The sequence below is a fragment of the Salvia hispanica genome, chromosome 4, assembly GCF_023119035.1.
Source record: "Salvia hispanica cultivar TCC Black 2014 chromosome 4, UniMelb_Shisp_WGS_1.0, whole genome shotgun sequence".
NCBI lineage: Eukaryota > Viridiplantae > Streptophyta > Magnoliopsida > Lamiales > Lamiaceae > Salvia > Salvia hispanica.
The window spans coordinates 34941368-34968373 of record NC_062968.1 but is presented as its reverse complement, the minus strand read 5'-3'; the positions used below and the strand labels follow the sequence as shown (position 1 = coordinate 34968373).

Sequence of the window (27006 nt, the reverse complement as noted above, 5' to 3'; positions counted from 1 at the left end):
TACATGTCCTGTAGGGTGGCGGGACGCCGCATCAAGAGTTCCTGCTTCAAAGTCGGTTTAAGGCCGGCAATAAACATACATGTCAGCGTAGAATCACCGACGTGGGAGACCTTCTGGAGCATGGCCTCGAACTCGGTCTGATAGGCTTCCACAGTGGACGATTGTCTGAGGGTAGCCAATCTTCCAACGTAATCCTCATAAAGGTCAGGATCAAACCGTTTCTTTACTGCGAGAAGGAAAGAATCTCAGGACTTCGATTCTGTGTTGTTCTCCCAATAAGTCAACCATTCTTCAGCCCCATCGTCAAATAAAAACGATGTTAGATATAGGCGTTCGTCAAGGGGAGTGAAGCTGTGATTGTAATATTTTTGGATCATACGAATCCACTTAACCACGTTGGAACCAGAAAAACGTGGCGGTCCCGAGGCGAGCTTAGGTTGAGAGTCGGGGTTGAAGTCGACCGGTTTCGTTGTGATAGACGGCGGTAAAGACCATCCGCGAGTGGTTGGCGCTGTAGCCTCGGGCACCAACTGAGGGCCCGGTTTGGTGCGGAGTGAGGCCGCGAGATTGGTCAGAGCGTCGTTAATATTACGGTTGACGATTGTTTGTTGACGAACGAAGTCCTCCTGGTCGTGTTTATGAGCCATCATCTTCTTCTCATATTTTGCCTGTCGCAACTGCATATCGAACACCATCTGTCCGACCTCTTGCGTCGAATATTCATGGGTTTCCAGATTCCCCTCTTCGTCGGCGCCTTCCGTCGGCATGCTGAAATCGGACTGGAGGGAGAGTAGCTCAAGAAAGCACCAGCTGATAGGATCTGGTTATCCTATCAAGTAAGAGAGCACACGATTTGTAAAGGGGTGGGCGATGAACCCTAGTTGGGTTCTATTAGGGTTTGTCGAAAAGAGAGCAAAATGAGAAAAAGATTTTATTCTTATTCCTCAATGACTCGATCTAGTGGGAATTCTATGATTTATAGAATCCCCCCTACTTGATTCGGACTTTACGACTTGGGAAAGAATCAAGAAGAAGAAAACCCAAGAAGATTTGACTCTATCAAAATAACAATATAAATATTCTCAAAAAGAAATAAAAAGTTAATAAAAAGATCTAAAAAATCAAACTAATACGTAATGAAATCTCCATAGCGGTTTGGTGGATTTCTCTTTCTTTGCGGACGTCCACCGTCTTGACGTTCCTCATGATCTTGCTCTTGGCTCGACGCTTCTTCTTCCTCATCGGTCTCACGTTGGTTCCCTTCGTTGACTGACCATGCTGCCATGTCCACATCCCTATCAGTCCGGCCTCCGGGCCCACCTCCGTGCTCTTATTTAAGAGCACGGATGGGGATGCTCTCACTCACCTCCTTTCTTTTATTTCTTAATTCATGTAATTTACAAATTTTATTCATATATATTCAAACTAAATTCAAATATGAACAGAAAAAATATTAAATTTCAGTAAGATTTTAAAAATTACATAATTAAAATAAAAATGCCAGAAATAGTAGAAAACATAAAAGTATCTATTTATTGTGGAGACCGAAACATGCCTCTACTTTTTTCAGTTCAATCTTGATGGAGATGCACCGTAGTCGTGTTTCGACTCACGATGCATTAGTAATCTTGAAATGTCATAGGCATACATCAAGATGAGTTTTAATTTACACTATCTAAATAGACTATTTTATATTTTGGTAAGGGAATAATCTGAATTGTGATTAAACAAATTAAGGTAATCCCTTTTTGGGCATAGTCTTTGTCAAAGTTTACCGCGTGATTTATTACGCTTTAACTTTTCACACGTAAAATATCAATTAGTGGTTTTTGCATTTTTTGCTATTCAATGCACGATCTCTTAAATCAAACTCTTTTTTGAATATGACATTAATTCAATTCACACATTTCAGATTGATAACTTGAGTTTTGGCCCACTTTCATATTTGAATTTAGCATTTTTGAACCTTCTGTCTCAAAGTACTCCATTTGGTATCTCACACCATGTCCTTTTATCATTTTTTCAAATTTTTTACTTTTTACAATTACAAAGGTTCATTAACCCTGTAAAAATGTATACTTTTATAGTATTAAATTTCAAGTGCTTGTTACAAATGTTACCTATAGTTTATTATTTGATTAATACTATTTTATTTTATAATAAAATTAATTACTTCCTTTGTCCCATCACAAGTGACTCGTATTCCTTTTGGGATATCTCACCTAAAGTGTCATTTTTTTTGGCAAAAATTTAATACAATTGTTATTTCTTACTTTATTTTCTTTTCACTCATCTACGATAGTCTCTTTCCACTTAACTCTCTATCCATCATATTTTAAAAAAATCATACGCTTAAAAGAAATGCCTCTTGCTTATGACGACGGGACATATAGAGTACTAGCAAGACAGAGAAGACAAGACATGAATATCTAATGTATAATTGCAAATTTGGCGAAACATGTTACACAAATAACTAAATAAACGAACACTTTTGATGACAAGTACACTTAATGATCGAGAAATCAAGTTTATATGGAAACATTGATTTTGACTTGATAAGTTGCATGGTTGTTGAATAGTCCAACTCCATCTCAACAAAATACCTTAACCTTCAAATCACCCTTCCATCACTCTCTAACTATATCAACCCAATTCTCACTTACAAGCTAAGATATCTCAAACACTCTCTTTATTACACTCTTCACAATCCCCAAACTCCTCAAATTTCACATCTCCCTCTCTCTCTTTTAACATGGAAGACCGACACCAACCCGCCCTCGATCCCGACGACCAAACCACCGCCCCCTTGGCCAACCACCGCTCGAGCGTGGACAGCTCCCGGCCATTCCGGTCGGTCAAGGAGGCGGTGGCTATATTCGGGGAGCGGTTCTTGGTTGGGGAAATCTACTCCCCCAAGACCTTCGCATTTCCCAAGAAGGAGACCCCATTCTTCTCACCGGAGCACGATCGGAAACCGGCGCCTCCCAGCGAGGAGGCGGCGGCGGCGCTGGCGGACAGCGTGAAGAAGCTGGAGACGGAGCTGGAGGAGACGAAGGCGGAGCTGAAGCTGCTCAAGGACAGGGAGTCAGAGACGGAGGTGGCCCTGGCCTCCTTGAACGCCGAGCTCCACCGCAACATGTCCAAGATGGCCAGGGCGGAGGCGGCCGCGGCAGCCCAGGCCACGGTGGGGCGGGGGCCTTCGCCGAGCTTGGCGCAGGTGCTGAGCGTGGAGGAGGAGAAGATAAATATGTTGCTTGGGGGGAAGAAGAAGGAGAGGAGAGAGGCGGTGAAGAAGAAGAAGCCTATTATACCGCTTGTCGGAGACTTGTTTTCGAGAAAAAAGAAGTCGTCGTCGTCGGCAACTTTGCATAATCCTCTCTATGCGTCTTCTCACCTTCTATGAGTAATGGCTTCTGATTTCTGGTAGATTATATTTTAATGTATTATTTTGAATTATGTGAAGGCAAAAAAAAAAAAAAAATATAGAGTGGATGATGAGATGATTTTTATGGTGTGTGATCAAAATTAAAGGAGTGGGAGCTTGTTTGTGTATAATTTTAATAGACTAATGTAATTTTGAATGGTATGACTTCTTTGAAGGCAATTCTGGTGGTACGGCCGCACTTCGTAATTGTATTATGTAATTTAATTAATTAACATTTATAATTGTATTAAGTATCAACATTTATTGCAAATTAGTGATGAGTTGATAGACTTTAATTGTATATTTAGTTTGTAAGTATGAATTACCAAACTCTATTTTGAAATAATAACCTTAACTCCCAATATATTAATCAAGATTTTTCTTAATTATTTTGACTCACACAAGTTTTTCGGTAAATTTTCTTTTAAATAGCTATAAAAATATTCATGAAAAAACAAATAAACTTCTTAAATTAAGTCGTTTCTGTCATTTCCAATCTATAGGTTACATGTGTTCTTCTAGCACCCTCATTTTCATTTTTAATCCTATTCTCCCTAGATCATTTCCTAATTACGCGTATTATTTTTTTGAATGAACATGGTGGTAAAATAAAAAAGAATGATGGATATTTGTAAAAAGAGGCAAATATATAGGGACATTCTCATCATTATGCTCACCAAGGATAGGCTTTCATGGGCCGCTTGAATGAACCAAACAGAGAAGTTTAGGAAAGAGTTTAAGTGATACTATAAGTTTGATCAAATCTTGATCAATCTCATAACTTTTAATTAAATCGGTATATATGGAGTATTAAATCACAAAGTAAATGATCAATCTCTGCAGTTTTACCAATTTTGTTGTATGATAGTATTTCATATGCATTGTGGTGAAACTGCCGGAGCATGGTTCATAGTGATAAGTGTTCCAAGCACACATGCTTTGAGGATTGTTCAATCTTGCCTCACTTTTGTGTATTTCCAAATTCATATTTGTTTCTTGTAATATTTTGTGTCTGATGTGTGAGATTGTCTTTCCCTCTCTTCCATGTAGAGGAATGGAACTTGAAATTGAATGAGTCATTAGGCCCACTTTTAGCTTTCTTTAAGTAACTGGACTTAATAGCATGTTAGGCTGGGCCTCGCTTCAATGGATGTTATCAACCACTCTTCTCCTTTTCAATAACACCAAACTTTATTTTTTTGCTTTTTACATTTTTGAAGCCCTTCACTGTAAATATAATCATACTTGTCAATCATTTTATTATTCACTTTGTTTCAAATATGATATTTGGATTATACAACATAATTAATTTTATTCGAAGCACCATCCATGACATTCTACAAGAGTAACTTAATTACTTTTATCAGACGCACCATACATTAACATTCTACAACTTTTTATTACTCACTTTTTTTTCTAAAACAGTTCATTTTTGTCCTTTGAATGCATCCACAAATTTTAATTCATTTCCAATTATCAATAATACTATCCCACAACATATTACACTTAAAATATTTATTTATTTATTTATTTGTTCTATCATACTCCACGTGATTCTTGACTATCTTTACTGGCAATACGTTTATAAATCATTACTTCTAAGGTGTGATTATGTCTCCAATCATATTAAATAAATCAGTTTTATTAAAATTTCTGTCGCATAGTATTTGATTTAGTGACGATATACAAGATATATGCTGTAATGTTCATATCCTTTTTTCAACCCTACTATACCAAACTTTGAAGTTTGAAGTTTTTGTAGGCCCGAGCCCGACACAATTTCAACCAACCTCTACACAAAAATTGGTGTACAATTTAAAGTAAAATAAATAACTATTGGAGAGAAAAATACTGTAGAATTTGTATTCAAATTTATATACTCTTTAAATTCGGTCTTAAAAAAATAGACAAACTTGTAAATGAAACGGATTATAATGTGCAATTGGTAATGTATGATTATTACTATTTGTTAAAACTTTTCATATTAAAACTTGATCTAATTTTGAAGAACATCCCTAAAAGTAGTAAAATTAGTCTATTTTTATGAGGACCAAGAGCATACTTTTTTTAATCAAATTTAAAATTTGTATTCCATCGAAGCATAAATTTAGGGTGGGGTAGAGACTATTCAGTGGGGAAAACGGTACTGTTACTTGGAAAATTGTGGATCGTGACCAGTTTGATAGCATACACTGAAAAACCTTGTCCAACTATTTTCAAGAGGTACGAACACAGTTCATAAATTGACAACTCACCAAACTTAGATTATTTATTTTTGTTAAAAAGGGAATTTGGTGGAGTCATAAATGAATGGAATAGTACTCCCTCTATCCAATATTAATTGTCTATTTTTTTTTATTTACATCTGTTTTCTAATAATTATTCATTTTTATTTTAAGTATATCTTATGTTCCACTAATTCTTTTCCATTCACATTTTATTATAAAATTAATACTTTAATATAAAAGTGAGACTGATATTCCACTAACTTATTCCATTTATTTTTTTTAATTATTTTTTAAAGCTCGTGCCAAAATCAAAGTGCACAATTATTAGGAACGGGGGGAGTGATAGTTTTTAGCATGGCTTTCTCAACTAACTTGAGCTACTTCACTAAAGTTTTACGGTCAATTAATAGACGAATGTTACACACCAGTCACCACAAGCCACTTGGTTGTAGTATTATTTTTATGCAGTAGGCTGTAGGAGTACTACAAAATATTTAGGCCAAAACGATAGTGAACTAGTTTTACCAAAATAATAAAATTAAAGAAACAACGAAGCAATGTTGAACATGAACAAAAAGTCGGAAGCAAATAAACAACATACATCAGGACATTATCCATCAATCCTTATTTATTAAAGAGTAGTGGTCTTACTGCAACTCTAGCCCGAACGATAAGTTCCAATAATAATCTCAAAATAATTATCAGGTGTCACGTATCCAAGCATAGGTGTCATTTATCTAAACATAAAATGCTGACCACATGTCGGTTGTGGTTGAAAATATATATGCATTATAATATCTTAAGACTCATCTCATAGTAGTAATAAATAATCGTGAACAATTATTTGTGTTACGTCAAACAGGATACTTGAAACTTGAAAGCATACATGCGAGTAATATATTTCCAAAAAGTTAGCTACCAAAAGCTATAGCTAGATAGAGATTAAAAAAAAGAACTAATCAATGAAAGAGTGGGGAATAGAAGAAATGGATAAAATAAAACATCGGGTGTTCAGATCGTTGGACCTTTTACATTTTTAATTAGGTTTACATAATTTAAAGATTTGAGCAGTTTGCAAATGAGAACTTGGTTGGGAGACAATCAGACTTCCAACCTCCAAAAGATAAAATAGGTATGATACTCAACTACTATATTGGTTTGATCTTGATCAGATTCTTTACTCTTTTTACTATATGGACTATTTTTTCATTGACATGACTTGAGCTTCAACCATGTAATTGGAAAATGAAGCTAGTAAAGCTTGGAACTCACTTAAGAGAGGGTAGTTCTTCCTTTTTAGTTTGTCTCAACTCCCAACTAAAATAACACATTTTTATTTTTTAGTAACTTTTTTTCTACAATTAATATATGAAGGTCCAACTAAAATAACACATTTTTATTGCCAACCACTTTTTTCCTGTCCCCAATTAAATATTCAACCATCTTTCTCTCTTCATTTAACGCTTACACACTCTTTCTCTCTCCAATTACTCACATTTAACAACAACTTCTAAAATCTCGTGTGAACTACTAAGAAATATGCCATCTTAGCCGAGATGGAGGGAGTTTAGTACATAGTGCAGAAGAATATGCAAGGGATATTAGGTAAGCAAGATTTCATCTCATGATTGAATATACCCATATATGATAATAAGTCATAATCAGTCCCTACAACTAAAATAATTTCATAAACTTAATTCTAGATATGAATAATCATATAATGAGTTATGCCAATTAAATTCAATTATACATATTTCTTCTTTTATGCATCATATATATAAATCGGATTTTTGTGGGTGTGATTATGATTCTAGTAGTGTTGATATAGATTGCTGAACTGAATTTTAATGATCACTTTAATTGTACTCTTCACTTTGAAACGGATGGCCCACCTCTGTTTCGTAAATATTTTATTTGTAATTTTGAAAATTGGATTGCTCTTTCATTATCTTCATTTTCTAGAGATTCAAGTCATTCTAAATTTTTATTTGATTTTAAAATTCATTAATTTTAAGTGAAATGTGATGCTGATAGTGAGAATTCTAATGTTCATTTCATTAATTCTTATTATATCATTCAATTTTTAAGTTCGCAATATTCCTACCTATCTCAATACACACAAGTGAGCCACTACGGAATAATACTAGTAGGTGTTGTTTGGTCGTCATAACTAATAATTATGAGACTATCCATCTAGAATTAAGTTGTGAGATTATTTTAGTTGGAAGGGGAGACTATGACTAATTATCATGAGACTATCCAGCTAGGATTAAGCGGAGGGTTCAATCTTATGAATCAAACATGATACCTATTTAATGATGAGATTTAATTTTGACGATCGAACGCCCTAGTATAGTATTATATAGTATCATATAATTTGGCCTTCCATGCAATAAATCTACCAATCTTGTTACAACCGTCAACCACCATAGTAGGTTATGAATTTTGGAACTTAGCAATTGAACAGTTGAAGTATTTGAACAATTTTTTAATTCTTTGTAGTTTAAAAGATTATTCTATTGACAAATGAACAAATGAAAATTATTCTATTGACAAATGAACAAATGAAAATGTAATGGTAGAGAATTGAAGTTATTATATAAATTTATGAGTCACTTCTTCTATCACCAATTAATCTTAATTAAGATGAAACTTTATTAACTTCTAACATAATATTAGAGTAGGTCGTCGACCGTGGTTAAAATTTTAACTAACTCATCAATATATACGTGATGAAAAAAATGACAAAGGATCCAATAAGATGGAGTACTACATGAACTTGATATTTGGTCAAGTTCAACTGAAGGCTAGTCCAATCTTTTGAAAAAAGCTCCGAACTCTTCCAAGATTCATCTTGAAATATTGAGAGTGACACATTAATGTAAAGAGCAATTTGAAAATACATAGTAGTACTATATATAAGTCCATGGAATACTCTGTTATCATTAATTAATTTTAGGTTAGAATTCCGTGACCTTGCAACCATTCCTATGAGCTTATATAGACCCTATACTATTTTATTGCTTTAAGAGAAATATATTCGGATCGTCGATTGCAACAGTACCCGTACGGATTTATATTTGGGTCACTCCCAAAAGACCTTAAACTGATTGGGGTTGGATATGAATTATCTACACTTTTCAACTTCCCTTAGACTCTCGAGGTAGGATAAGTTTGTACTTAACAAAATCAGAACTAATTATTATGATTTCGGCTTACTTGTGTATTAGGCATATTCAATAATTCCCAATTTAATGATTTCAATATCAATTAATATCGTATTGAATTAGATTGTTTAAATTTACTTGAATCACAGAAGATAGGATGGAGAGATTATTTCGCACACATACTTGACAAAGGTATAAAGGGAAAAATACAAATGTTTTAAATATTTTGATAGGTAATATTAATCTGATCTGCTTTATTGAAAGCGGCCTGCTTCAATAATTGCACCCCATTAATTAGTGTGGCCGGAAAACAGCGATACGCTGATGAAGGATATTATCGCGTCCACATTATTCATATTACTATATTACTATAATGATTTGAAAATAACTTTTGACATCTTACTAATATTAAAGAATTTATATTCAAACACTGTTTTTAATATAGGGCAGTTGGGATAGTATATACCACTATACATTTCTTATTAGTATCGATTTTTATATAGTTTGAGATTGGTTTGGCAATTTTTATTAGAGAACTATGTTATCAGTCCTTATCTTTTTCTATAATATCTTTTATGACATGAAATCTTTTGATGGTTTGGTAAGAAATGACATTTTTTAAACATGCGATATAATGTGCTTTGCTCAATGATTGACTAAAACACGTTGGCTGTATTATATGACAACATAGCTTTATTAATTATATGCATGGTTGTTGTTTATAAAAGTTTAATGGAGTAGTAGCTTAATCATAAAGTTAAACGGCACAATAGTAGGCTTAATTTACTCTAAATTTACATATTTTGATCTGAGATTGGTGTCACGTCATAAGTTAATTTGAATGATAATATATGAAAATTTGATTTTTTTAATCTCTAATAAAAACCGAATTGAGGCAAAATGAGAGTTGACTTGGTAAAATCAAAGAGAATGTGACAAATAAAATTAACGACGTTGTTCCAAATAAAATGACACTGTTTTTTTCACAAATGCTTTTTTTACAAATGCATCGTACATCTAGATGCAGCAATAAGGAAATGATAGTAACAAACTTATTACTTCTAGTTTCTAACAACTCTCTCCTTCCCCTAATTATAAGACTCGCACGAGTTTTAATAAATGTAAAGGAACGAGAGTTAAATTAGTGGAATATAAATTCTCACTTATATATACTAGTTTTATGATAAAATATGAGTAAAATAAGTTCGTAGAATATAGGGGTTTAATGAGGGACAAACGGTTAATATGGAGTATTTTTTTAAAAAAATGGGAGTGTTAAATTTTTGTTGGGATTAATGGAAAGGAAAATATGATAACTTTTGTGGAACTAAGAGAGTTTGCAACAAATTAATTTGAATTGTAAAGAAAAACTTTGTAGTATTAGTAGGTGAAGTAAATTAAAATTTAGTGGTTCGGATAGCTTTTGCTTCTTAAATGTCATTAATATATAAGTAAATAACACGTAATTAACTTGTTAGAATATCCAAATGAAAATAAATTAGAAAATATTGCTGTATTGTTTAATATACATCGTATCACTTCATCGTTGGAATAGACTAATTCATACTGAAACTACCTCCAACAACGTAAACGTGTACGTACTCATTGATCATTATCATTACTGATTCGTTGGTTAATTTATATGGCTAATCACCTTAAATATATATTATTAGATTGCGTGCGGTATATATAATTACAATCTACGACAAAGAATGATTCTTTCTTTTCTTTTTTTTAGTTTTTCATATTTGAGGGGATTTTTAAAAATTAAATCCACGTGGTATCTACTCAAGATCGATTCAACTTTTGCATGTTTATAAGCAATTAATATGAGCCTATAAAGGATGAATAACTTGTTGGTGATACTAAATTAATAGCAAGGACGACGAATAAATAAATATACTAATCACATCAATTGACCGTAAATAATTGATTAGTTTAAAAGTTTGATTAGTCGTAGCTTGCATTATAAAATAAGAATAATGTGACCTCCACAATATATTTCAGTCCCTTAATTTAATTAGCATTTTGAGACACGGAAGAAGAGGATAACTGGTGGATTACATAATATAGAGAGGCATCTAATTCAATTGCACTTAGTTAATTAACTTTGAATTTATTATAAAAAAATGAAGGAAATAGGAGTACTACTTATTATGCAGATAATGATAAACAATTAATATCGATAATATTTAACTTTATTACACATTAAATATATGTAAAAACTCCAATTTAGATTAAGAATTCTGGTGTTTTCACCAAATATAGCATATAATAAGGTGAAACATCAGCTCCTAAGTCTACCGTGGTACTACTCCGTCAGCATACTGATTCCAAAATCTTCTGGAACTATATCAAACAAATTTAAATAAAAATGCAATGGAGCATTGATTATTTTATTTATTACATTTATTTTTCTTAAATAGAAAGTATATAAGCAAAAAATCTATTCTGACACTTTTTAACTAAGACTATATGGATAACTACAATCCATCACCAGTCACATTTAGTTGTCACATCTTAGCCAGGACCAATAATATACTCCATCCGTCTCACGTAACATTTAGTTATGGCACGAATTTTAAAAAATTAGTAGAGTGTGTAATAAATGAAGTGAGATGATGTGGTGTGTAATAAATGAAGTGGGTCCCTCTTTGACTTTGTTTTTTATTTTTGTTTTGATTTATTTTAATATAGATAATGGCATTTGGGTGTAATTTTAGTGAATAAATGGATAAAATTTTATGTGCAAATATGGTAAGTTCTAAATGTTACTCCAAATGTGGGACGGACTTTTATGGCAAAATGTTACTACAAATCTGGGACGAAGGAAGTAATTATTTACTTATATTTTCTTTTATACACTTTTTAGGATAATTATTTGACGAACGTCCCTAACAGTCTGTAATATTGCAAGCGGTAAACAAGAATATAAAAATAAATAGAGTGAACTACAAAAATAGTTCTTGGACTAGGTGTTTATCTCGTCAATGAACCCTGGATTTTAAAAATATTCCCAGACAATCCTAGACTAAGCGTTTATCTCGAAAATGGTCATTTTTCACTGTTTCGTGACGAAAATACCCTTTTAGGGGGTTTTGGAGGGTTTGGGCAATTTGGTCTTTTTACATTTAAATCTGATATTATTTAAGTTATGTATTAAATCTGATATTATTTAAGTTATGTATTAAATCGATATTATTTCAGAATTATCATTCTTCTTCCCTTTTGTCATCTTTCACTTTGTTTCTTTATTTCAATATTAGATTTGATTTTATAAAATTAAATTTTAAATTTTGATTTTTAAATATCAATAATTTTTTTAATTATTAAAATTACTATTAAATAATAAATTAATAGTTTTAATCAATGTTTGATAGTGTCTAATATTTAATCAATAAGGTACGACGACACCTTAGATTTAATCAATATTTAATAGTTTAATCATAAATAGATCATATAACACGATTTATTTCGAAATAAATATGCATCTAATGTATAGGAGAATTTGACTAAATCGTGTTATATGATCTATTTATGATTAAAACTATTAAATATTGATTAAAACTAAGGCGTCGTCGTACCTTATTGATTAAATATTAGACACTATCAAATATTGATTAAAACTATTAATTTATTATTTAATAGTAATTTTAATAATTAAAAAATTTATTGATATTTAAAAATAGAATTTTAAAATTTAATATTATAAAATTAAATCTAATATTGAAATAAAGAAATAAAATAAAGGATGCCAAAAGGGAAGAAGAATGATAATTTTGAAATAATTTCAGATTTAGTACATAACTGAAATAATATCAGATTTAAAATATAAAAAGACTAAATTGCCCAAACCCCCCCCCCCCAAAAGGGTATTTTCGTCACGAAACAGTGAAAAATGACCATTTTCGAGATAAATGCTTAGTCTAGGGTTGTCTGAGAATATTTTCAAAGTTCAGGGTTCATTGGCGAGATAAACGCATGGTCCGGGGACTATTTTTGAAATAAATAATGTGAATAAAAAAGAAATCTTGGAGTACAGCTACTTTTCCATTTTTTGTGTACTTCATCACACATTATGTATTTATGTGTGTAAATTACAACCGAACAAGTATACTGTATAAAATACAATAAAATCTACTTATCTACGCAGAATCATATAACATGCATGCATACATTTGTCCTATAAAAACAAACAGTCACTACAACAAAAACAATCATGAAGAACATTTATAAATGCAAGAATGCTAATTTGTGGTTCTAAATTTACCACTAATTTTGTTGAAAATCGTCCTCAACGTTGGTGTTCCAAATAAAATTAGATTGACTCAAATAGAAATGTCCTATAAAAAGTAAAATTAGTTAATTTATCTTAATTTAGGGACGTTTTCTTTTACGTCCTAAATTATTGTTATTTTTTAAAACTTTTCAATACAAATAATTGCATTTTAATTTTTGTGTCCTTAAAAAATAATTTTTTTTAGTGAATATGATATGATATAATGATAATATAGTATTATCAAAGAAGGTCAACTATATTAATTTAAGCAATGTTAATATCAAACTCAAAGCATGTGGACAACATGATTGTTGTCCATTATGAATTTTATTAAAATAAATATCGGAAATTATTTCATGCTTAATTTATGTGCCAATTGGTAATTTTTTTGTGTATATGCATTAACGTAATGCAATAGATCGAACAAATTGCAAATCAGCATGCAAATATCTAATGCATTAAGTCGTTTAAATATCAACTTGACAAATCATTTTCAAGCTTAATTATTATGACATCGCTTGAGTGGTTACTTAGCTAATCGAATATGTGCATTTATGCATTAATTAGTTAAATTCATCATGTCTCTATAGGGATATTGACATCTAATATCACGAAACTTTCAAAAAGTTGAGTTTTTTCCACGAACTTTAAAATTGGCAAATAATATCACGAACTTTACCCCGTGTTTGTTTTTTCCCACGAATGAAAAAATTCCCACAAATAATATTATGATACCGATTTTTTTTCGTAATTTCTCGACAACAATTTTGAAAGTTTCAAGTTTTTCAATTTTTGAAGATAGTTTTTCTTGAAGCACACCCTCCAAAATTGTTCTTCAATCTATTAAAATAACATGAATTTTTTCATTCGTGGGAAAAACAAACACGTGGTAAAGTTCGTGATATTATTTGTCAATTTTAAAGTTCGTGGGAAAAACTCAACTATTTAAAAGTTTCGTGATATTAGATGCCGATATCTCTTAAATAAATAAAGAGTAGTGCTAAATATATTTATTGATAAATAAATAATTTGTTTATAATTTATCCATCGCTGTATTGATTACCCGACAAGTTTTGGACAAACCACCACCCAACAAGAATTTAAAGTATGTCTTCATATTTTAAAGATATTTTATTTTAAAGATATTTTACACCATCCCGCATTAGTTTTTAAATACTATCCTGCAATAATATCTTAAAGATGAGTTACAAGTATTCTTCAAATTAAGTTCATTTTATGAAAACGAAACCGCTTCGAAAATATCTAAGTTAATAGAGAAATAGATTCACCATAATTTGTAATGTAAAGAACAATATTACAAATTTACAATCATATGTAGTGGAGTATATAATTTCTCTTAACTTCATTTAATTGGTCATCATACGCATTTAATGTTCCAACAACTAGTATAAATGTGGTATCAATGATTTACCTGTTTTAATAAAGTGTATACTTATCTACTAGAGCTCCATATGAGATGAGATAATGTATGCCCATTATTTCGGTATTTATGCCATAGTATTAAAACATGGACAATTTTTATTTTTATTTTTATTTCACTCTTTAAATTTTAATTATGTCTTTAATCCGACTTAACTTTTTTATCATTACGTCCAATAAAAATACATAAATATTAATAAAGAGGAACTTGTCTAAAAAGAGGAACTTGTCTAAAAAATCTTTACAATAATAACATATTAACATGTACACCTATGACCTATATATGTATATAATTTCATGACAATAAAAGTATCAAAATTTCGAACTCGCATTCTTCTCCATTTTAAGGCAAACAGAGGTTTGCGTCTTTAATTAAATTTGGAGGTGATCAAATGCTGAAAAATCATGGTTATAGTGTTTGAACTTAACAAGAAACAATGTTGTTTGTTTTTTAGGAGAGTCTAAAATATCTTTTGTCCGAGGATTAAATTTTTTAAAATAATTAAAAGAAAAGTACTGTAAATAATACTATTAAACTTGATAGGTAGGAATAGACAATATGAAATGAAATGTAAGTGGCTTAAGTATCGTCGGTGTGGATAAGATTAATTGATTTGTTGGTAGAATTCTTCTACATGACAAAAACGTGCAGATAAGGTCCTTTTTTGTGTATGAGGTCCTAGTTTTTCAAATCCTTTTATTTGAAATTTGGGTGATAGTTCACTGTTCATATATAAGGTACAATTATTGTACAGATACAAGAAAATGTATAAATTAGGTATTAATACTACATATTCGAATATCTATAAATATACTTTATAATAGAGAGGGAGAGATATTATTATTATTATGGGATGAGATTTAGTGGGAAAGAAATATAATTGAAGTCCATGAACATAAATTATGCCTTATGGTGGTTGAGAATTATATTATGGTTTGCAAATCTCAGCTAGAAAGTGGCATATGAAATTTTATTAGTATATCTGTAAAATATATACATATAAGCCCTTGTTTTAGGAGGTTGAATTTTGATATAGAATATTATAAAAATAGTGTAGAGAAGCAATATTATTGATGAGTAGTTGTATAGTAGTAGTGGGGCATGCATGGGGATGGGGCCTTCATTCATTTATCATTCCTTTCCTTTCTCTATATAAAGAGTAGCCTAACATGCAAATCTGCATCATATCATTATTGCATTTGCTCTTACTCCTATCTTATACAGCTTATCAAACACTATCTCTCTCTCTCTCTCACTCACACAAACAGTGAACATTCATTAACCAAGTGGAGGTTGAGAGATGGGAGCTGAGCCTGAGATTAGTATTGCAGAAATGGAAGCAATTATGAGCAGAGCACTAGGAGGTGATAGCCATGGCATGATGAGAAAAGGGGAGATGCCATTGTTGGCGTTGAACCATGTTTCCTATGTCTGCAAATCTGTGCAGAAATCTGTGGAATTCTATGTCAAGGTTCTTGGATTTGTCCTCATCCAAAGGCCCTCTTCCTTCAAGTTCGAAGGCGCATGGTATACCTCTTTTTCCTCTCTAAAATCAACCATATTCTTCATTTCTTCTAAACACAAACTCCAATTTTCTTCTACCTACTTTCTCTGCTTTTATTCTTACAAAATATGCATACGAATAAAATGTTCACAGTACTCAATTATAGCCAATTTTCTTCCTTTCTTTCTCTTCTAGAAAAAATGGACTCCATTAGTTGCTTTATCAGTTTTTTAGACCATATACTTTGTTATTAAAATTTTCATTTCATTATTGTGGATGCAAACAAAGGGTGTCATATCTGTTGAAACATCCTACTATGCAGATCTGATTTTTTGTAAATTCTGTTATATAAATAACACTATATCTGCAACTTGTATATTTCAGGTAAACACCATAGTCTTGTGTTACACTTAATAGTAATCTCTAAACACATCATATCAATGCCATGAATAGTTTGCACAGGTAGGGCCAGCCTGGTCATTGCCTAGTCATGTGACAATTAACCAATCCCCTCAATAATTTCTTTCCAACATGTAGTACATAATTGCATATTAATTATTCTGTATTACTATGAAAATAATTATTAGGATTTGAGTTTTGTGATTGATTTTTTCAGGTTGTTCAACCATGGGATTGGAATCCATCTTCTAAAGTCAGAAAACGTGACAAACAAGAAGGACAAAATAAATCCAAAAGACAACCACATCTCATTCCAATGCACTGATATGAATCTAATTATTGAACGATTGGAGGGAATGAAAATTGAATTTGTGAAGGCAGTAGTGAGAGAAGGTGGAATAATTGTGGATCAACTATTCTTCCATGATCCAGATGGTCACATGATTGAAATTTGCAATTGCCAAAATCTGCCTGTGCTTCCCCTCACAGCATGCCCTATTAGGAAGATGTCCACTCCCAAAATCACCATACCCAAAACGCCATCGTTTTATGGTAATTTCTCATATTATTTTATTTTCACTTTTTAGGTAATTCATTCATAGAGAAATTATTAATTAATTTGGTGTGAAATGTGCAGGAGGGAAGCAGCAATGCAGTGGGGAAGTAGAAGCCATGATGATTGAGAACCTAGCCATGGACATGCTCAACATTTCCATTTGAAGAATATATATAATTTCATATATATGTGCAATTCACAATGGGAGTTATATCTTCATTCTTTTTGAGAGTTGCTCAGCTATCATGCTAATATACATATATGGAAAATATATAGTAGTATTAAATATTGTAATATATTTTGATCATCGAATTTGAGTGTGTTTTGAATGCGAGGAACATTGTTGTAGTACGTACATTGATCATAATGTACGACTCATTCACTATAAATAAAGTAAAGAGTTTCCACGCATTTATATCAGTGTAATCAACATCGAGCATACATATAATTTGATTTAATAAAAAGCTCAAATTATAAGTGATCAGCATAAGTCACAAGATTGTAAAACAAATTACAAAAGTTATCCCAGTTAGCAATCTCCCTCAACGGCATCAACAAAAGGCAACCAACAGACACCCACTAAAACATAAAAACTAAGAAAAAGCCAACTTAAAAAAATCAAACAACTCAAAAGAAAAGTCACATGGAAAAACACCTTCGAGAATTGGACCAATATGTTAAATTAACAATTAATTCTCACACAAATTGCAATTTCGTCATTTGTTGAACATTGTAGAATTAATTAAGTACGCATAAAGGGAATATTTTTTTATCATAAAGTTGTCCTTATCCTTTGTGTTGTAAGAAGCAAGTTATAAAAAAATCTCATTATATCTGGTTTTAAAAATATATCCGTGTGATATTATATTGTCATTATATAGTGTACATATCGAAAACAGACAATGTATTAAAACAAATAATATCACATGCGCAGGAAAAAATGAAAAGTCATTTCGGGACCAGTGTAGAACGTACAGTTTTATAATTTTATTCAACAACTAACTTGATAAAAGGTTACGAAAATATCGTCTTGTTTTACTAACAAAAATGACATGAATTGAAAATATCGTCTTGTTTTAATTACAAAAAAATGTCATAAATTGCACTGTAGGAAGCTTCCTCGAAGCAGCCCAAGAATGCGGACAAAAAATTGTTGTATGGCTCACTTACTCTATCAATTCCCCTTTCATTTGTGGGTGTTATTATGGAATGTGTGTTTGGTGCAATTATGCTAACCCACCACACATCGACAAGTAACTGTTTCCAATTTTAATTAGTTTGAAGTTTTTTTTTTTTGGTATAGTGCATAAATAAATTCAAAGTTGTATAGTGAGTGATCTTAAAAAGTGATATTTAGACTTAGATTACGATCTAGCCTAGAATGATTCGGAGTTGTTATGATCATTGACTGCACATCTGAACCTTTACATCAATTTGATATTGTCTGACTTGTGTTAAATCTGCATAGATTTATTACTGAGTCACTCCCAAAAGCCTCAAACTAAATGGAATTAAGAAACACTTGTCCACCAACGTTGAATGACATCCATCAAACCCCCCCTCAAATCGATACCACATTGGGAACATCTCCTGCATTACAATCGACTTTGGGTCACTCGAGGCCGACCCAAAACCTACATCACCCAACCCGAACCTGGATCACTCTAGCCATGGGCCTAAAAATTGAGTTATTATAGATCTGACCTAAACAGACGCTCTAATTAACCTAAACAGGCAGCTCTGATATCACTTTGTTAGTAGTATTAACCGCGTATATCTGAACTCCAAATTGTTTGATATTGTCTATTGTGCGTCATACTCGCACGAATTCTTTTTTTCACTCCCAAATGCTGTCAAATTAATTAGAATTGGAAACACTTACTTATGTGAGACGAATTTGCACTCTAACAATATGATATACTCCATTAATATTACTATTATACAATCATATTATGCCCTGTCATACAACATTATTTTAATAAACATTTAAAGTAATGATTTTTACATACGTACTCTCTTATCAATTTAGAATAAAATTATGACGATTAATTTATTTTCTCTGACTCTTCCCATTAAAAGTATGCAGAGGCAAAAAATAAACTACTACTACTACTTACTTTATTTTAATAATTTATTAATAGTTTTTAATCTAAGAAAAAATCAAATATTTTCAATTTTTATTTTGGGATATTGGCATCTAATATCACGAAACTTTCAAAAAGTTGGGTTTTTCCCACGAACTTTAAAATTGGCAAATAATATCACGAACTTTACCCCGTGTTTGTTTTTTCCCACGAATGAAAAAATTCCCACAAATAATATTATGATACCGATTTTTTTCGTAATTTCTCGACAACAATTTTGAAAGTTTCAAGTTTTTCAATCTTTGAAGATAGTTTTTCTTGAAGCACACCCTCCAAAATTGTTCTTCAATCTATTAAAATAATATGATTTTTTTCATTCGTGGGTAAAAACAAACCTGGGTTAAAGTTCGTGATATTATTTGTCAATTTTAAAGTTCGTGGGAAAAACCCAACTTTTTGAAAGTTTCGTGATTTTAGATGCCAATATTCCTTTTATTTTTTTTCGGTGCGCGTGTGGGCAGGCATATTCAATACCTCCTATCACTTTTTTAAAATTCTAATAACTTGAATAGAATAAGATTTCATGATGTACTAATCCACTAATAATACCGGGAGATATATTATATATATACGTAGAGTATAACTGGTTCATATTCTAATGCTTATAGCATCCTAATCCAAAATCAAGACCAAATCTCCATCCTTAGATTTTAAAATGATGAGATTAAATCTTACGAATCTCAATAAATAGTAGACAAAATATCAACAAAAGAATAATATTGTCATTATATTATCATATGATAATTTTCGTGAATGTTTTTTTATATCAACATAGTGTATTACAAATATCAACAATATGACATAAGAATATAACACTAGTACAAGAAAATATTAACACATATTTATTGAGATTTTTACATGGTTTTATTGAGATTTTTTGATGTATTTGTTGATAAAAATATGGTTACCAACATTTACGAAAACTAAAATAAAAAATATCAAATTTCATCATCTGAACGTCGTCGGAACATATGCAATTGAAATCTCATTGGAATCCTTATAAAATTATCTTTAATTTGATATACTTTTTTTGCGAAAAAATAATTTAAATTGAGAGAGTTGCGTAAATTTAAAGTTTTAAGATGATTTTAATGAAAGAGAATTGACATTAATACCCTCTAATTTTATTTATTAATTTTCTTGATTAAAAATATAATTCATACGACATTATTTCAACTATCAGATCTTCTAATCTAATGGCTAAGATTTAGTCTTGAGATTGCTAATTAGTTAGTAATTGATCATTCCCCAAATATATATTTGCGTTTACGTGTGAAAACTATTTACATGTCTAAAATATTGATGCACATATGTTACGTTACATATCATCACTTCTCAATTTAAATTATAAGATGGTGTTAGGATTCAAAGTTCAACCCAATCATTCAATCTCTGAAAGCGTATCATCATCCAATTTACAAGCCAGCTCATTTTTCTAACTAATTATCATATATTAACCTGCACGTAATCATAAATTCATCACAACTTATAGTTATACTTCACCATCATCCATAAGAAAATTATTCTGAAAGGACAGATTGAATTTGGACTGTATAATTATAAGCATAAAAGTTGTGTTATTTATTTTTAATTAATTTTTATTAGTCTTAATTAGAACTTCATCTCTTCATTATTTGTTGTCATGAAGGACACAATCTCTTGATTCCGATACATTGTAGCACGCTTTTATACATATAATGAGTCATGTATATATAATATATCAATGTTGCGTAAAAATCTTACCCAAAATTGTCACAGCAAGAACATAAAGTTGTTTTTTTTGTTCTTAATGATGATGTAAAGTGTTAACAACAATGATAATTTTGGTAAGGAGTACTAATTTGTAATTGTCACCTATATTATGGTACAGTTATTAAAATACAATAATATTTCAAAGTAAAATTAGTATTAAAATAAAAAAGAGATAGAGAAAAACGATAGAAATATTATTAGCGAAAAATAGTACTCCCTCCTCCTATTCAACTCATTAGAGAGTGAAACTTACAATAAATAGATAGAGATTATTTTGGTGAATGACCAAAAATAGTAAAACGTGACTAGTTTTTTTGGAATGATTACTTAGTATATTGTGTGGAGCAATTGAATAAAAAAAAAAGAGGATCAATTGGAACAAGAGGTAAGAAAATTAAATTATTGTTTGGTGTACTTACCATAGAAATGGGGAACTTTAAAAAAGAAAATAATCTCTCACATGGTGGGCAGCCCAAATTCCACCCCCCCCCCCCCCCCCCAAAGTATATTATAGAGAGAGCAATCGATCATGACCATGAAATGTGGTCATGGAACAGAAGGGGCAAGCAAATAAGACGTCATTCGTGTGATAGTAACAACACTAGCGATGGCGGACGGTTCTAGAAAAGAAGAGGCCACAAACACAGTAATATACTCCATCAAGCTTGGATTCTTTCTACCTATGAACAAAATGCAACATATAACATGGTGCTGTTTCACTCTGTTTCCTATTTCTACGACTAGAGGAGAGACGAAGAGACTAGTAGTTACGGTGTTTTGCTTTAGGTGATGGCCTGGATATCTAAATATAGTGGTTATGCCCAATTACAACTGCTACGAATCTACCAAGCCAGAGTTAATGGATCGTGCACATATTAGCAACCTTTATTTGCAAGCAAAAGTCATGTATTCCCCGACAGAATTTAGACAGAACGTGGTAGCGCAGGTTAACCAGAACTAGCTAATCATTTAGATGGCGAAACCTTACCAAAAGCAGAAGTGAGTCTGTCTGTCATCACTCTTCAGCAACTTCAAGACCATCCTTTTGATTGGACGGATCAATGTATCTCCAGAAGAAGCCTAGACTGCTGCCCATGATATTCATGAGCACTGCAGACATAGCCGAAGGTAATGCAACCAATGGCGAGGCGAAATGGGACGTAGCTAAAACCACTCCTAGAGAGGAATTCTGCATGCCAACCTGCAAGCGAATATGACCAACAAAAAGGATATATGGAAAATTCAATAAAATCATTATTTTTACAACTTCAGTAAATGAACAGAAGCATTATAATTTCTACGTACACTTATAATATTCAATGCCTTGGAGATCATCTTGAAAACTAAATCGAATATAGAGATCAGGCATTAAAAGGATATCTTACTTCAATTGATATTGCGCGCCTTTGTGGCTCCTTAAATCCACCTAAAGCTGCAGATAGATACCTATAAGAACATCAATATTTTTAGGTACATTGGTCAGCTCAAGAACATACTTTCCGCGTATGCCAATTGTGCATAGCAACTAAGTCATCAAGCTAGAAATTAAAAGACATAATAGAGAATCGGTCCATCAGCCTGGTGCACAAAGCAAGCTAAACATGATTACTAAGTGCTAGTTATTATCCAACTTCATACACATTTGGACAACTGTGCATTTTCTGTATAGGATATCATCACATTGAAATATTGTTGGATTATAAAACTGTATATAATACACATGATAATTACAGGCACAGGAAAGGGGGAAAAAAAAAGGTTCAAAGTTGAAAATGTAACTGAACAGTATGAGGAGCAGCTCTCTCTCTTTTTTCTATCATCATTTGAATTAGAACAATGAGTGACTAAGCAGTCAGTGGATGCAGTTCTCAGGCATCAGCTTTTGCTCAAAGAATAAAGTACGCCTATCATAACTAGGCTCAAAAACCAGAGGATATTAGGATTCCAAAATTTGGTATTGCATCTAGTCTGTAGCTATTAACAATGGTGAAGATAAACGATTGTTGATATAAATGAAGGGTTAAGCAGAAAGCATTTTGTGTGTTACAAAGATGCATCACCTAATGTAAAAGACAAGAACGGAAGTATGGAACGAGGTCGTACTGAGTTGATCTTTTTAGTGTGATAACAATGTAACTTTCGATGAAAAAAGTCACTTGCATTAAATCATCATCCAGCTATTAATCTTTTAATTCCAATAGTGTTTTTAACAACAAGAGAAGAAGAAACAACGAACTAGAAATGTCAAATTCTGTAGCATAATATATCCGATAGAGAATTCTCATACTAGGTTTGGTTTTATCTGTTCCTTGAAGAAATACCAAAGAATAAATATGACATTTTTGTTGTTGAATAGTAAGTATATCTTTAACATAGAAACTGAGAAATACAAATATCTCCTGAGGGATAAGAAAATAGAGTATAAGTAACTCTCCAAACAACATCTTTTAGACTGCATGACCTGTGTCACTGTAAGAATGAATAATAAATAAAAGCAACTAGCTACCAAATGAAAGTGTTTAACTTAGATATTAACAATCAGAAGCCTTTCATTTTATTAGCAAACACCCTATGTGAATTATTGATTTTGTACCAGCTCGTTGATACAAGAACCGTTATGAACTGCACCTAAAACTAGTAACCTTCATTATAGCAAAACAGAAAGCACCGTCATGGACTAACGCACCACCCAATATAAAAATCATCTATCGAGAATACATTTATATAGAACAAGAAACAAAAGTAAGCTGAAACTCTTACCCAACGAAGAAACCTGCTAAATGGAGCAATATTACTGAAAGTACAACAGCACCCAACTCACTGGAGAGCATGGATTTAGCACTATCAACCAGAGAAGAAGCAGATGATGATGATGCGGCAAAAGAAGACTTCAGGCGGATGACATTTTCTGAGAATACACTGGAATCAACAAAAAAGGCAGCGCTTTGAGAATGGCATCAAGGCTAAGCAAATAGTGAACAAACAGGAGGTATTTAAAAAGAGAGTTTTGGTAGGACATTCAAGGGTACAATTAGAACCTGGAAGCAAGCAATGAGGAAGCAATAACAGCTACTAGTGGGGAAAAAGGAATCAGTAGTTTCACAAATTCAGGAAATTTGCTCTGTAGATACGAACCAAGCAAAATTGGAGCAACTACCACCTGTACCGAAATGAAAAGACCATTCACGAAATATATAAATATGTAGATATCAGAAAACAAGCAGAAGTCAAGTATGGTTCTAGCTTCACCTGCAAGGTGCTCATGGACAGGCTAGCAGCATTAACAGGGACAAAAGTTCCAGCGAGAATTTTAGTCAAGAGAGGAGTAAGAATCACTGCTCCAAGGGTTGTACATACTGTCATTACAATTGACAATGGAACATCTCCTCGAGCAATTAAGGTGACCTGTAACACTATTTTCAGAAAAGGGAATGAAATAAAAGCTTCTTCAATAATGATGTCATTTTCTTTACAAGTAGACAACGTTGTTTAACTCACTGGCAGAGAGCCGGTGATGTCTGCGTATGCTTCGTTTTCTTAAGCAAGCACCTCATTAGTATTGCTAAACTCGTAACTTATACATTATCATTGCTTTATCTCACAAAAATACAAACCAAAATGGTAAATAAAATGATAAGGGTTGGCTTAAATTCATCGTAGGTGGCATTAAATCGATATACGGCATTTGCAATTATGCCTAGCGAAGAATTAGAAGTTGTTCTTACCACATTGGATGCTGTTCCTCCTGGACAGCAAGAGAGCAGTATCAAGCCTACTGTAAGAGATGGTGAGAGGCCCAACAGCTTGCTAACTATCCATCCAAACGAAGGCATAATAGTGTATTGAGCAGCACATCCATAAAGAATCTGAAATTACAAATCACAAATACAGTAAGTTCAAAAGAGCAGTTACTAGAAACAGCTTTAGCACTTAACCATATAATCCACATGAATTCTTGAATACAGTCAGAGATCGGTTGCCAAAATAAATTGAGACCAATAATGATTTAACAAATAATGAGGCCACTAGAAATAGCATCCCACATAAACTCCAGAATCACAATTTCACACAGACTCTGACCCAAATCAATGCCAAAAAGAGACCCAATGCGTCAACATTTTCATGCTGAAGAAGAACTCACAGAAAGTGGCCTTTGCCTGAAGAGATCGATCAACTCTTTGAACTCCAAAGTAATCCCCATAGACAGCATAATCAACCCCAGAGTGAAGCTATAGGAATTGGGGGCCATATTGACGAAAAATGAGAATGTGGAGGGTCTGATGAAAGCAAGCACTCCGCCAACTGTGACGTAAACAGGGTACAAGCTGGCAGCAGCGGACAGCCACTCCTCCAATCTGGGCTTATCCACTGCTGCTAAACTTTCAGGATTTGAATTGACGCTACATCTAGTAGAAAGGTTAGTGGAGTGTCTGGAGCGTCTGGAGCAAATAGTGATGGGGTTATTGAAGGGTTTATGAAGTGGGGGTTTTGGGGGGATGGACTGCTTCTGGTGGCAGAATAATGGGGTGAAGCAGAGAGCGATCGCCATTGTCGGTTTGATAGCTGCAGCTGATGTTCTCTTTTGGTTGATCTTGATCGTTTCAATTTCAGGCAAGGCAGCATATTCTTCCCCAAGATATTTAACTTCATCAAAAAATCGTGTACTTTTATCGTACATTTTGGTCTTAAATAAACTCCATTTATTATAACCAGACATTCATCAGATATTTAATACGGAAATTGATGTTTAAAAGTAAAGTGGTGTGAATAAGGTCATCCGCAATGCAGTTATACATTGATCAAAGGGGCTTTGAGGGGAACAGAGAGTACAATATGAGAAATGGAAAAAAAATGTCAAAATAAAAATGATCCAACTATCTTGGAACAATCCAAAAATTTATTCGACTCACCTACTTTAAAATCATACCAAACTTCTTCTATAGATTTTTTTATAAATTTTGCAATATACATTCAATTGTTATTTGATCTTTGTGATATGCCTTGTCGTAGTCTTTGGAAAATAAATTACTAATAAGTCATCGTTCGTTTGATCAGGTGCTATTCGAACATCCATCCATTTCTTCCTTTTGGGCGCAACTCAACGTCATCGTCTTCTTCTTGTTATTGTGCTTCACCGCTTTTTGTCCAATCGGGACAGCTCCTTCTTGACTCCAAGTTGATGCTCCCACATGCGCCATTGGTCCAACAGATGGGAACCAATCTGTAGCCCATACTCAGCGCCGCTTGGGTGTATCGGTACTTAGAGTTGTGCCTTTTGTGCTTCAGAACCTCTTCTTTAATACTCGTCCATTTTTTCCGACAAACATTCTCTCAAGTCTTGACGTACTTGAAAGACTTGTTGGTATCGATTTGATCTACAGCAGTCGCCTCTTAGATATTACTATTTACTACTTTGCTTGATCTACTATGTCATTTTTCCTCTAAGTTGTGTAGGATGCAAAAAATAGTTTCAAATTTTACCCAAACTAAATAGGATAGGTCATCTTTTATGTGTGTGATCGGTGCGGCATCTAGGAGTATCAAGTTGTATGATTAACTAAGCAGTATTACCTAAAAAGTCTTTATTTTTTGTTGGTTATCAATGATTGAATTTTCACTTGTGTAGTATGTTTTTAAGTAAATGGTTGTTATTTTGCACATAATTCTGACCGTCTACAGTGCTCTCGGAGGAAAATGTTTAATGAAGAACATTCCACCACTAAAGATCTAGCTATGACATTGTAGTCTTTTTTTTATTATGAGTGTTAAATAAAATCATACAATATGCTAGACGCATACATTAAAGGTTGGAATTATCCTAAATAGGGCCGGGTAATTATACCGAAATACCGCAATATCGCACTTATTGTATTAAAATTATACCGAAAAATACTAAATTTGAGGTATACCGCAATTTGCAATACAGTATGATACCTTACCGATAGACTTCGGTAAGATAAATGTATAGATTTTCGTATACCGCACATTCGGTATATACCGAAAATGAGGTTTATACCGACTATGTGGTATCATACCGATATTAATTTATACCTAACATATGGTATATATAAAAAAATGAGGTATTTACCGATTATATGTATTTATATATTTC

At 32.4% G+C, this 27006-nt stretch overlaps 3 protein-coding genes across 5 annotated transcripts; 2 read left to right on the top strand and 1 right to left on the bottom strand.

Moving 5' to 3' along the window:
- The first annotated feature begins 2715 nt into the window (after window positions 1–2715).
- LOC125223850 (WEB family protein At1g75720) lies at window positions 2716–3714 on the top strand. Its single transcript, XM_048127150.1, has one exon. The coding sequence runs from the start codon at window positions 2753–2755 to the stop codon at window positions 3401–3403; it is 651 nt and encodes a 216-aa protein (XP_047983107.1). The 5' UTR covers window positions 2716–2752; the 3' UTR covers window positions 3404–3714.
- A 12002-nt stretch (window positions 3715–15716) lies between these two features.
- On the top strand, window positions 15717–17409 carry LOC125217810 (glyoxylase I 4-like). The gene is made up of 3 exons (XM_048119349.1): window positions 15717–16066; window positions 16660–16994; window positions 17080–17409. The coding sequence occupies exons 1-3, from the start codon at window positions 15840–15842 to the stop codon at window positions 17160–17162; spliced, it is 645 nt and encodes a 214-aa protein (XP_047975306.1). The 5' UTR covers window positions 15717–15839; the 3' UTR covers window positions 17163–17409.
- A 3062-nt stretch (window positions 17410–20471) lies between these two features.
- LOC125218763 (probable sodium/metabolite cotransporter BASS1, chloroplastic) lies at window positions 20472–25588 on the bottom strand. Of its 3 annotated transcripts, none has more exons than XM_048120517.1 (8): window positions 25036–25588; window positions 24620–24760; window positions 24144–24299; window positions 23933–24054; window positions 23655–23813; window positions 22280–22340; window positions 21883–22095; window positions 20472–20600 (listed from the first exon to the last, which is right to left on the bottom strand). In XM_048120517.1, the coding sequence occupies exons 1-7, from the start codon at window positions 25570–25572 to the stop codon at window positions 21910–21912; spliced, it is 1362 nt and encodes a 453-aa protein (XP_047976474.1). In that variant the 5' UTR covers window positions 25573–25588; the 3' UTR covers window positions 20472–20600; window positions 21883–21909. The 3 variants fall into 3 exon arrangements, with proteins under 3 accessions (XP_047976474.1, XP_047976473.1, XP_047976472.1); XM_048120516.1 differs by lacking the exon at window positions 20472–20600 and adding an exon at window positions 21466–21574; XM_048120515.1 differs by lacking the exon at window positions 20472–20600 and having other exon boundaries at window positions 21755–22095.
- Between the last annotated feature and the right edge of the window lie 1418 nt (window positions 25589–27006).

Bases quoted from the DNA above. Each gene is read 5' to 3' on its own strand.
- LOC125223850 (XM_048127150.1), top strand. From the start codon at position 2,753: ATGGAAGACCGACACCAACCCGCCCTCGATCCCGACGACCAAACCACC.
- LOC125217810 (XM_048119349.1), top strand. From the start codon at position 15,840: ATGGGAGCTGAGCCTGAGATTAGTATTGCAGAAATGGAAGCAATTATG. The intron at 16,067-16,659 runs GTATACCTCTTT...TGATTTTTTCAG, and splicing joins TTCAAGTTCGAAGGCGCATG to GTTGTTCAACCATGGGATTG. The intron at 16,995-17,079 runs GTAATTTCTCAT...TGAAATGTGCAG, and splicing joins CAAAACGCCATCGTTTTATG to GAGGGAAGCAGCAATGCAGT.
- LOC125218763 (XM_048120517.1), bottom strand. From the start codon at position 25,572: ATGTACGATAAAAGTACACGATTTTTTGATGAAGTTAAATATCTTGGG. The intron at 24,761-25,035 runs GTGAGTTCTTCT...TTGTAATTTCAG, and splicing joins TCAGGCAAAGGCCACTTTCT to ATTCTTTATGGATGTGCTGC. The intron at 22,341-23,654 runs GTAAGAGTTTCA...ATGTTCTTATAG, and splicing joins TTAGCAGGTTTCTTCGTTGG to GTATCTATCTGCAGCTTTAG.